General features: G+C 42.1%; 1 protein-coding gene and 1 long non-coding RNA gene across 2 annotated transcripts in view; one reads left to right on the top strand and one right to left on the bottom strand.

The window, feature by feature from the left end:
• The window catches only part of Myt1l (myelin transcription factor 1 like), a 394986-nt gene that overhangs the window by 286803 nt on the left and 95892 nt on the right, over window positions 1-12291 (top strand). Inside the window, exons 10-11 of the mRNA XM_052186010.1 lie at window positions 6641-7606; window positions 12020-12154. Coding sequence (XP_052041970.1) covers window positions 6641-7606; window positions 12020-12154 — 1101 coding nt within the window. The remainder of the gene's footprint in view (window positions 1-6640; window positions 7607-12019; window positions 12155-12291) is intronic.
• The window catches only part of LOC127687414 (uncharacterized), a 95154-nt gene that overhangs the window by 75222 nt on the left and 7641 nt on the right, over window positions 1-12291 (bottom strand). The window lies entirely within an intron of this gene.

The raw sequence follows: 12291 nt of genomic DNA, 5'->3' as shown, positions 1-12291 counted from the left end.
CTTCTCCTTCAGGTGGGGATAAAGGGACTCCTCAGATGAAAGAAGGTAGTCCTTGGATCCAGGGATCAGCCTGTATCCTAAGAACCTTAGTCTTGAGAAACAAAAGCTTCAAACGTAGGACCCAGGACCTTTCTATTGGTGCCTAGGTGAGTGCCAACAGAAGGTAGCATCTTCCCCTTTGGTGACAGTTTCAGATACAGGATGGATTGTTGGTGACCTCTTAAACCCTCAGAAGGAGTCCAAATAGAGCATCTAAACTTTCAACCTCTAATTTCATCTACCCACACAGTTAATTTATGAGGATGAATTACTACTAAAATGTCCTACTTAGATTTGTTTTTAAAAGTCCCATCTAAGCCTATAAACTTCACTGACCATAGAAAGTGAGATGCAAATATCAATCATTCACTTTCAAAACATTCAAGCAAAAATGAATTTTATTGCTATTTGAAAACAAAACTCCAGTGTTTCTTTCCTCTCTATGGTTCACTGCCTCAGGTGTCTCCTAGCCCACAGCACTGGCCCCTCTTCTTCTTGGGACCTATTAAGCACATGTTCCCCTCATAAGGATGCTGTTCAGATAAGGCTTTGGGAGTGAGGAGAAAGGCTTGGGTTTGACACAATCCTGTTCTGAAATCCTCAGGATAGCTACAAGTGCTGAAAAGTAACAGATGTATCCATAATAAAAAAATCTGAAGATGGTATCAAAAAAGCAGGTAGAAGCTAGAGGCACTTTGCCATTGAAGGCATGCTGATAGCAAGGAGGGTGCCTGCCTTTCTCCAAATGTGATATGAGAACACCCCCAGGTTCTAGCAGTAAGAAGAATTCTAATAGCTTGAAGTGAGCCCTTAAGATCTCAGAAAACGCTGCATGAGCTGTGAATATAAAGCAATAGTAACAAAGCAAACAGCAACACTTAAGTAAGATGTAATTAGGAAACAGGACACATGTGACTATGGTGGCTACAGTTAGCACCATCTGGCTATGATGTGTCCACGCCCCTCTGTCCCACTCTCACCTTCCTTGTTGATCTAAAAAGCCTTTTATATGTAAAAAGTGTCTGGGGTTGTTGTCTAGCTCAGCTGAATACCTGTTGATCCACTTGGAGCAGGGCACTAAGACCCTGGGGGTAAAAGAAGGTCTATATCCAGAAGTGGTTCAGCCCCAGTACAGGAACGCCAAGAGGGTGGGTTCTGTCTCCACACTCAGTGTCTGGAGGCTCTGAAAGCAGAAGCCTTTGTACTGAAACAGCAGTGGGCTAGAGGTCAGCTTCTCTCCTTGCAGAGATGGCACACATGCTACACAATGTGTCTGTGCTGGTAGAAGGAAGGTGAGAGGGGATCTAGCCTAGTGTGAAGGAGTGGAGGGTGTGTGACACAAGCTCCTGTGGGCAGTCAAGATCTGCCCTCTCTTAGCCTCTTTAAGTGAAATTCACCTTTCACCTGCTTTCCTGTCTCACTTGGTTAGGCCAGGACTGTCTTGAATATCCACCCAGAGTACATGCCTTATCTAATTTTCTAATCTTCTGTGATGGTTACTCTTTATTTTCATTTTGGAATTTCCTAGGAGAATGACTCTGGGTCTATTTTGAGAGAATTTCTAGAGATGTTTTAAGAAGGAGGGACGACCTACCCCAAATGGGGAGCAGGAATACCTCTCATAGGGTAGAGTGCTGGAATAAATTAATAAAAGAAAAAACAGCTAGGTGAGTGCCAACAGTCTCCATTCCTTGCTGTTTGAGTTGTGAAGGGTCCTCCCTGCATGCTTTCACCACCATGGACTCTACCAACCTTCTCTTGCATAAGAGACTGCATCATCTTAATTATGAGCCAAAATAAATCCTTCTCTCTTTAACTTGATTCTGTCAAGTATCTGGTCACAACGATGAGAAAATTGATATACCTTCTCAAACCCTAAAGGACCTAAATTGCATTAGTCAAGACACTGGTCAGTGGCAGGCCAGCTGAGCTAGTAACCCCAGCACAAGTCTCAAAAGGTGGCAATTGAAATATGTCCTCAATTCATGGCAGCACAGTGAGGAGTATCAAAGGGAGAGAAAGTCAGAAGACAGATGCTGAGAATAACAGTAGTCACCCGACAGGGTGTACAGCAGAGCTCTGCCTCATCTGATGAGAAAGATCTAGGTGTCTAGCCGCTTGTCTGCATCAAGCTCACTGTGTTCCTCTTCCAAGAAGAGTCTGCAGTCTGGTTGCTATGGAAACAGGCAATGCAGAAGACTGGTAAAGCAAACATGCACAGCATCCCAGTATGGTCTTTCAGTTCTGTCACTTGAACACATGTGATCTGGGGCTTTCTATTGGTGCCTTTCAGGCGTAGTAGCCACTAGAGAACCTTTCTTGGGGTCTCTACAAAGATTAGGAAGGACAAATAGACTTCTACCACCATAAGACTGGGCTTTGTGTTCTGAATTCTGTTCTGATGCGCGCGCGCGCGCGCGCGCGCGCGCGCACACACACACACACACACACACACCCTGCTCTTCACTGTCTATGAGATTTGGTATGTGTAATATGTATGTATGTGACTTGATCAGTACTAAATATTTTAAAAGTTCTATCTCTGACATGCTTTGTAGAGACAAACTCCACTACAAAGCCAGTGCGTGGAGTTCCAGCCATTCTAGGAAAATCTTCCAACTAAGTGAGTCTGTCTGTTCTCTGTGTAGTATAAAAAGATTTCTAGCAGTCAAGCTCAGAGGAGGTGAGTTGTGGCAAAAGCCCTTACGGGAAGAAAAATCACTTGTGTAATACAGTTAACAATGCGGCTGGTGGCTGACTGGGGATCACACAGGCAGATCTGGGCTCAGCCACAAAAACACCTCTATCTCTAGCTCATTTTCATCCTTTGGAAGAAGGTCAACCTAAGCTTCTCTGATTTTCATTCCCATATGAAAATTCTGATTTGCCTGGGAACACCTGGGCCTGGATGGGTTGAGAGGTGGCCCCCCCCGTCTCAGCTTGGCCCTGAGACTCTGTAAGATGACTAATCTCAAACAGTACAACAGAGGGAACACAGCATTCTCTCTTCTCTGCACACTGTGGTATCCATGTTCCTACTTTTTACTGAGAGCAAAAACATGTGCATTTATTTTCTGGAAAATGCTTTGTTCATCACAAATGCATCCCCTGACTTTGAGAGAACATTAATCACTAGAGAGAAACAAGTAATATTGACTCCTGAAAGTTTTGTGAGTTAGAATATTTCTACCTCATTTCTAGTCCCTGACTGGTACAGAAAATTCTAGACTGTTTGCCAAAATCCATAGTTATGATGGAGTCTTTTCAATGTTAGCCTCAGCAGAAAGACAACAAGCTGGTAAATTATTTGAATATGGAAAACCAGACATGGGATTCTAAATACTTACCATGCATGACATTCTAGGCCAGGCTGAGACAGAACACTTGTTTAGAATTGGTTTGCTAATGACTTGGAGCCTGTTTCCCTCTGTTAGTACCCATAATTAAGAGTTAACTTTAGGGGATGCGTCAAAAGAGTTAAATACTGGTAACTTGAGGAATTCTATTAAACTGTAAGGATTTTGGCCCTAAATGTCTTTTTCTCAGCCATTTTCACATTTGCTGCTGTCATTCATGAGGCCTCAGATGACACTGAGTATTAGTAACTTGAAGAAAGGCCAAATCGTGCAGCACGCTCGGTCTTCAGATGCATTCCCTATCGCCTGTTTCCAGATTCTCTCCTTGAATAGGCTAGTTTTTCCAGGCATCTGCTCTGGGAGAGAAAGTATCAGAAAACAACTACCACCCATGCCAGGCATTTGAAATACATGTAGTCTGTGCCTCACTCTGGGGTTGCAGGAATTTGTGAGCAGGGGGCAGGCAGATAATTATCCCTGCTTTACAGATGAGTTCATTATGACTCTGAAAGGTCACTGTCCTCACACATTCACTAAGCAGCAAGAGTGATGAAGCCAGTTGCATAACTTCCAATTTCATATCTGCCTCCCAAGAGCACCAGAGCATTGCAGTGTTCTCCCAGTGTACTGTCCTGTGGGAAGCAGGCCTGCTACACATGTTGGAGAAAGCCTGGCCCTTTCCTGGTCCTCAGACAGAGAAGGGACCAACCCTGTCTCACAGTTCCTCAGCTTCATGGGTCAGCATGGCTGGGAGACTGTGTAGGGCAGCTCATCCATTTTTCTTTTCATCTTCTAGGGGAAGGTGACACAGAACAGCAGTAAGGGCTGAGATGAACTCCTTAGCCAAGCCATGTAGAAAGCAGGGCAGGCAAACCCCTGAGGATGATCCTGAAACAAGCAAATGGAGAGTCGACAGCATTACACCTACCATCTGCTAGTAAAGGCTCATGAGGGCCTTGTCATTTTCCAGAGCAGAATTCATTTTTGACCTTAGAGATGTAACAGGGATTAGATAGGATCCCCCCCCCCCCCCCCCGATTATTACAGTCGATGACTTCCTCCTTGTGTGTCCATGTTGGTATATATGTGTGTGCAGGTATACATGTACTGTGCATGTACACATGGCAGCCAGAGCACAACATAAGGGTCTTTCTCAATAACTTTTCACCTTACTTTTAAAGACAGGGCCTCTCACTGAACTGATCTCAGTAATTAGGCTAGGCTGGCTGGCAACAGGCCCGGGGCCCTCCCGTCTCCATTTCCTCAGTGCTGGGATTACAGGCATGTGCCACCACACTTGGATTCCATGTGGGTACAGGGGATCAAATTCAGATCCTTACGCTTTCATGGACCACTTTACCAACTGAACTTCCACATGGGGGAAAAAGAGAACCTTGCTAAACTGTCCTCAGACCTTCACATATATACCTACACAGAATCAAAGACACACAAATAAAATATAATGTTTAAGGTTTTTAATTTTTCAACTTATGGCACATACTCTCCACTTCCAAATCATGGTTTAAAAATTCATCTCATGGTTGATATTGTACAGATAATAGTGACAATTACCCAAGACATCACAGTTGCTATGTATGGAGAGAACAGCTTTGCAGTTCCCCAGGGTGATCTAGTTATAAACATAACAAAGTGTATAAATCAAAAGAATAGAAAAATCACATTTCCAAAAACTCATGAGATCAAGAAGTCCTTAACTCCTAAAAGCCGAGCTGCCAGCCAACAGCAAGGTGGGCATCTGCAACAGCAAGGTGTAATTATGTTTGCTAACTCTGTTTTCTTTTCTTTTTTGCTGTTCTTTGATGACAGTTTTACCCTTATAATAAGGAAAATGGTGCAGGCAGAGTATGGTGAAATGAATAGGTTTGTGTCCAGAGAGACACAGAATCTGGTTCACACAGCAAGTGATGCCCTCTAACTAACACATGCTGCTGTTTGGAGAGTGGGTCAGATCCTAAATATCTGTTGACTCCAGGTGGGATGCTATTTTCAGTTATTGCTATATTGAGCTCCAAATCTCTTTTTGCTAACATGAACCTTTTCTGCATAAAATCCATAAGGAAAGCACCAGAGGTTCAGTATCTCAGCTTTAGTCAGCTGGTGTTTGCAACTAGTCGATATGCCTCATTCCTCCAAATCATTATCAAACTCTGAAAGTTCTCTGGCATTTGAATCATGGAAACAAAGGACAGATGTGAAATGGCATCCATTAACCATCCAACCAAAGGGGAATGTGTTTCAAAACTCATTTATTATTATCTATGTTTCGCAATGCAGATGACAGCAATTGTGTAGAGTTGTGAATAGAGATTCAAATCCCAACTGCTCTCTGAGTGAAAGCCAAATGGGTTTCTGATGAAATTGAGGGTTTACGTCATGCTTAACATGGACTTTGAAAAGCACTCTAAGTATTTTGAGGTTGAGTACATTTTATTCAAGTTTCTTCTAGCTAAGATGGGTGAATGTATTATTACCACAGGTCGAATTAAATGAGAGACTGTGAGTGCCAGAGTTAACCAGCCCCTTCTGACCCAGGGACATGTGGCCACTGTGCATGTCCAACTTGTCCAGACAGAAGAAAGGCAGCCTTTGAGCTCTTTCTTTCCTATGTTACTGTGGAACTCCTGTCACTTCACTGTGGGCCTCCATCCATTGACTGGAAGCTATCACATTCAAACCTCTCAATCCAGTGTTTATATGATACTGTGTTTAGTCTCCCTGTGTGACTTCAGAAATCTAGGGTTATCTTCTATGTTGCCTAAATATGATTGGAAGTAAGTCACTTAAAGGGGGTTACAGAGAACCTCTAGAATGAGGGAAAAAAGGAAAGTTCAAAAACTTTTAGAGAGCTTGGTGATGGGATGTCTGTAATTGGTACACCAACTGCTGATTGTAAATAAAGCCAATGTAGGTGGTAAATTAGGATATTAAAAATAAATATGTCTATTTTACATTATGTTTATCATATTTAGTAGCTAACTTTAAGATTTACTAAAGGAGTTCAGCTTCTTTAGTTTAGCTCTCCATAGATATCTTAAGTGGCTTCCTGTTCTTTAACATGATTCATTTTCTTCATGTCTACATTTTCTACCCAGCAGCAGATGTTTTCTAAGGTTCTCTTCTAGGCCAAGCAGGGTTTGACTTTCTGTGAGCTTACTGTCCATACTACAGAAATAAACTTCATGGTCTAGCCTTTTCCTTTTTGTCTTCTCTATTTTTTTTTTCAGAAGACCATCAAATGAGTTGTACTCGAATAATGCAGGACACAGACAAGGATGATAACAACAATGATGAGTATGATAACTATGATGAACTGGTAGCTAAGTCGCTATTAAATCTTGGCAAAATTGCTGAGGACGCAGCATACCGAGCTAGGACTGAGTCAGAAATGAACAGCAATACCTCCAATAGTCTGGAGGATGATAGTGACAAAAATGAAAACCTCGGTCGGAAAAGTGAACTGAGTCTAGACTTAGACAGTGATGTTGTTAGAGAAACAGTGGACTCCCTTAAGCTGTTGGCACAAGGACATGGTGTTGTTCTATCAGAGAACATCAGTGACAGAAGTTATGCTGAGGGGATGTCACAGCAGGACAGTAGAAACATGAACTATGTGATGCTAGGGAAGCCCATGAACAATGGGCTCGTGGAGAAGATGGTGGAGGAGAGTGATGAGGAAGTATGTCTAAGCAGTCTAGAGTGCCTGAGGAACCAGTGCTTTGACCTGGCCAGGAAACTCAGCGAGACCAATCCGCAGGACAGGAGTCAACCACCCAACATGAGTGTACGCCAACATGTCCGGCAAGAGGACGACTTTCCTGGGAGGACGCCAGACAGGAGCTACTCGGATATGATGAACCTTATGCGGCTGGAGGAACAGCTAAGCCCCAGGTCTAGAACGTTCTCCAGCTGTGCCAAGGAGGATGGGTGTCATGAGAGGGATGATGACACCACATCAGTGAACTCAGACAGGTCTGAGGAAGTGTTTGACATGACCAAGGGCAATCTGACTCTGCTAGAGAAAGCCATTGCCTTGGAGACAGAGAGAGCCAAGGCCATGAGGGAGAAGATGGCCATGGATGCTGGGAGAAGGGATAACCTGAGATCCTATGAGGACCAATCTCCAAGACAGCTGGCTGGGGAAGACAGAAAATCCAAATCCAGTGACAGCCATGTCAAAAAGCCATACTATGGTAAAGGTAATATTTCTACCTAACGTAAGTTGCTTCAGGCAAATGTGAGCTAAGTGAAAGATGTTGATGATAGTCTGTTAGACTGTAAATCTCTATAAATCTAACATCCAGTGCACATTTTAAGAGCTTGTTCTAGAACTCTATTATGTGATAATTTGTCTATAGAACAAATAAAATATTTGTCTGAGAGATACATAAAACTACTAAATGTCCTGTCATTAGAGCAGATACAGGAGATGACAGTGGAAACAACATTCACGTAGAAGTCAGGGCTTGTGCATAGGTATACTTGTGATAGAGACCATTAAGGGCCAAGCAATGCTGTTACAAAGGAACCCTGATCTATGCTAGATGGTGGCAAGGGTTTAGGTAACAATCAGTCAATCAGCGACGAGACACTTTCTTCATAAATTGCATTAAGTAGATGGCTTCATGATTTATAAAATTATCACCTTGTGACAGTTATTGATGAAACTGCCCCCACAGAAAATACCCAAAAGGAATTGAACAGCAACAAGATGACCGATGGTGTGAGATAAGGACAGTGACTGCACATTAATTATCCATGAAAGTTAGCTAAGGAAACCACTTGCCATGCAAGACACGGAGAGGACACAGCTGAAACCAATAGCAATTTCTCTAGAATATTCATTCCCCTTACTAGCTCCATTGCATTATGAAAACAATTGTGACTCTTTTTTTCAAATACTGTGTATTATTTTTAAAAATCTCAAAACTATTCAATAGTTTAGCTGAATTTTATTTTATGAAATATGTGAGCACATATTTGCACTATCTATATATTTGGTTAATGAACCAAATGGAACAATAGTCTGTACCCATCTGCAACTGGGACAAACCTTGATTCAGCTGCACATAGCAAGCATGTCAGTGTGGTTAAGTCCTCAAAAGACTCAGAACTAAGAAAGAGACTATCTCAAAAATGAAATTGGTAGTTCCTTAAATCTTTTCTGTATTATTACCAAAAATGTTCCATTTTCTGATTTTCATTTTATGATGTTCATTAGGATTACTCAGTTTCCTTACTATGGATCTGATCAAGAGATTCAGGAATTTAGTTTGAAAATCAGTTGCTGAACAAAGTTAGAATAATCAGAAAAGCTACATCTTCCCCATCACGGCCCAGGTGTGTACTCCCTCTCAAGGCGTGCTCACAGTTCCACGGCCTGCTAGGCATTGCTATCACCAAGGCCAAGCTGGCAGGAGCCTGAGCCAGAGCTCTGAGGGTAACTAATTGACTAGTGCCTGGATGTGGTCTCTCCACTCACTACAGAAGCAAGCACATTCCACCAGAGGAGTGCACACATGGATGGCATGGAGCTGTGGGACCCCCTAGAAACACTCTGACACACGGCACTAGCATTGGAATAGGTCATGATGCACTGATCAGTTAGAGTTTTTAGTTGGATGTTTGAGGATGAAAAAATTCAGACACTTTTAGAAAGAAATCCTTGCGTTCCTGTATGGGTGCTGGTGTTTATATTCTGAGGCCCGTGTTTTAGAATTCTAGGCAGTAGTTCCCAGGACAGAGCTCTGACACTGAGAAGGAAAGGGAGTAACCATGCTGGTGGAGGCAAATAAGAGACCAAGGATACTTTTTGCTCTGTTGTTATTTTTCTTTACTTTTATACAAAAACATGGAATTTGCTCTGACTGCTTCCCATCCATGAGAAAGGTCCATTTTTATCATGAGGAGGGGAAGATTAGGAGCCTGAATTTTCTCATGAGATAGAAGGTGCTATTCACCACCTGTCTAGTTTCCCAGGTTTGCTTTGACCAAAGTTATTGGTGTTTTCCATCAAGTTTCTAAGTTTCCTTGTCTCTACTTATAGTTACATTCAGAGCCAAAAAGAGGAAGCCAAGTAAACACACATGCACATCCACACACATACAAACAGACACACTTCAATAAACAAACCACAAAAGGGGCAAAGAGATTAAAGCCATCTTAAAAAATAACTAAATTTATGGGACCATATCTCACCAACACGCCTGACGCTGCCCATCAACATGCTGTATTGTGGCTTCTCTGTTTCCTCTTGAAAGACAACATGTTTATCTATTCTCATTCCACACATCTTAACTGAAAATACTTCACTAAAGCACTAATGTATAACATTCCAAAGTATTAAGTTAATATGAAAGGAACTCTTTTGCCTTCCACGCAACTCCCTGCACCTCCCTCCAGGGAGGAAGGGAAATGAGCTGATTTCAGCACACTTTTTTTTTTCTGTTAAGTTATTGCAAAGTTTCTGGTCCTTTTGTTTGCTTTGTGGTTTCCTGCTTGTTTGAACACTGAATTGAGATTGCAAAAGACAAGGAATTGAGGGAGAGGGGTGGTGGAGGCAACGGCAATGCGACCCAAGCAGAAGCAGACTATGTTCCTAGTCTCTAGAACCTTAGAGAGTTTTCAGACTTTTTTTTTTTTTAAATATAAGAGTCACTTAATTTCAAAACTGTTTCAACATCTGTGAAATCATGTTATTTGTAAGAAATAACTGGGTCCTATAAAGCAGTTACTTTATAATTAAATAATTAATAATAGTAATAATGGTTGTAAGTTGTGTTTCTTAATCCTGTACAAGTCATTTGTATCTAGTTAAAAGTTTCTTAAATTTAGTACTTTATATTATCGATGCTGTCCTTTGAAACTGTAACTGTGTGCTTACTATTTTCTAATGACATGGATTTACTTTTATCAGTATAATGAAATTACTCAAAGGGCAACAAAATGCTAGGCTTTTCTTTGTATCTATAAGGTTTTAAAAACTGAAATGCCAGGACTTACTCTTGGGTTTGTTGGCAGAGGCCATGAGGCAAGGGTAGAGGCAGGACAGCAGCTGGTAATGCCAAGGAAATGTTTTGTTCCACACCAGTGCTGGCTGTGGAGATTATAGCATGTGACAGGAACATTCTACATATGACGTGTTAGCAGAAAAGGCAAGGGGGGTGTCCTTCACAATAACATAACAACATTTGTAAGATCCCAGGAGTCTTTTGTCTACTCACATTCTCATAAGTGACACAAGTCTCTAAGAGTGCAAAAATTCCAAAATCAGGCCAGGTATAGTAGTTCATGCTTATAATCCCAGCACTTAGGAGACTGAGGCACATGTATTATCATAGCCAACCTGAGTTATATAGTTGAGATCCAGGCCTACTTGGATTACAGGGTGGCATTCAGTCTCAAAAGACTGAGGTTGAAGCAATTTCCTCTTATATAGAAATAATTCTTAACAAAAGGTAAAGTATGTATTTTCTACCAAGTACAATTGGCCTAATTAATGAGATATTCATAGAAAAGAACTAAACTCCTAACGAAAACTTAACTCTAGTATTTACTGGACCAACAAATAGTGACTACTATTGGTGATCTAAGCAACTGGTTTTCAAATGCTTTTTCCAAAACAGTGTGTCACAATCTACAATTTATTATTCAGGCTGAGCTGAGCTGACCTCAGAAATACTTTCTAGAACTGTTGTAATGCATGAGGGTGAACTGTGGGTGATCTGGGTATAGAAAAACTCTATTAGGATATCGTTACATCTCTGGCATCCAGCATTCAATTCTGGACCAAACGTCTGCTCTGACTGGCTCTTGGCTGGCGCTGCAGAGAAGCTGGCAGCGCTCTAGATCAGCCCGACCTCCTACTTTGTGTATGCATGCACAGCATTACACGAGCCTTCCTCTGGTTCCAAGTACAGACGAAGAAATCAAAACAAATGGTTGCTCCAGCGGCTTCTGAAGCATTTTTTGATTGCCCATCACCCTGCCAGGTGGGATCGCCACCCTTTCTGTCATTTGCTTACAGTGCCTTCTGAGAGTTCAGTTGATTTTCCAAAAACGGGCTGAATTGCTATGCTAAGAAACAGTGTGGCTTAACCACAAAGAGAAAAATCTGCAGGAAAATTCTGTAGTTTACAGCATAATAAGACCAGAGCACTACAAAGAGGGAATGGGGTGAAGGGTTTTGAGCAGCACCTTGCTCTGGTTGAATTGTATGGGGAAATTGGCGAATGAAAACAATATGGAGTTTTGTTCTCTAAGAAGGTCACTGTCTCATCACTATTTACATTGATTTCTTTGAGCAACACAGCTTATCATGTAACACACGGGAAACTAATTAATCAAGAGTTAAGGGTAGAGATAGGTACTTTTATTTTCCTTTTGGATAAAAATCAAAATCCTTTATCATTCCTGCTTACACTGTGTAAGGTTGAAAAATATCACCCACACCCAAAAAGATATGAAGCAAAAGCCTGATGTCCCAGCCTGTCCCTGACACCTGCCTAATTTCTTTGTTTAGCAAAGGTCTCTTCAAGTTGCTGGATCACCGCATGAGTCTGCAGTTGGTAAACGTTCATTTTCTTGACACCTGTTGTCGCTTTTAGATCCCTCAAGAACAGAAAAGAGAGAGAGCAAGTGTCCAACCCCCGGGTGTGACGGAACCGGCCACGTAACTGGGCTTTACCCGCATCACCGCAGTCTGTCTGGATGCCCGCACAAAGATAGGGTCCCTCCAGAAAGTAAGTCGTGTCTCGCCGCTCCCCGGGGCGTGCAAGCACTCTGGCTCTGTCGATCATCCCCTCCCCAACCTCATCTTCATGGCACCCCAGTGCAGCTGTCACTGACCAGACTCTTCCTCAGCCTGGAGAGCACCTCA

The sequence above is a fragment of the Apodemus sylvaticus genome, chromosome 6, assembly GCF_947179515.1.
Source record: "Apodemus sylvaticus chromosome 6, mApoSyl1.1, whole genome shotgun sequence".
In the NCBI taxonomy this organism is placed as follows: Eukaryota; Metazoa; Chordata; class Mammalia; order Rodentia; family Muridae; genus Apodemus; species Apodemus sylvaticus.
Note: the sequence above shows the minus strand (reverse complement) of the source record. Positions and strands in the feature narration are given on the sequence as shown.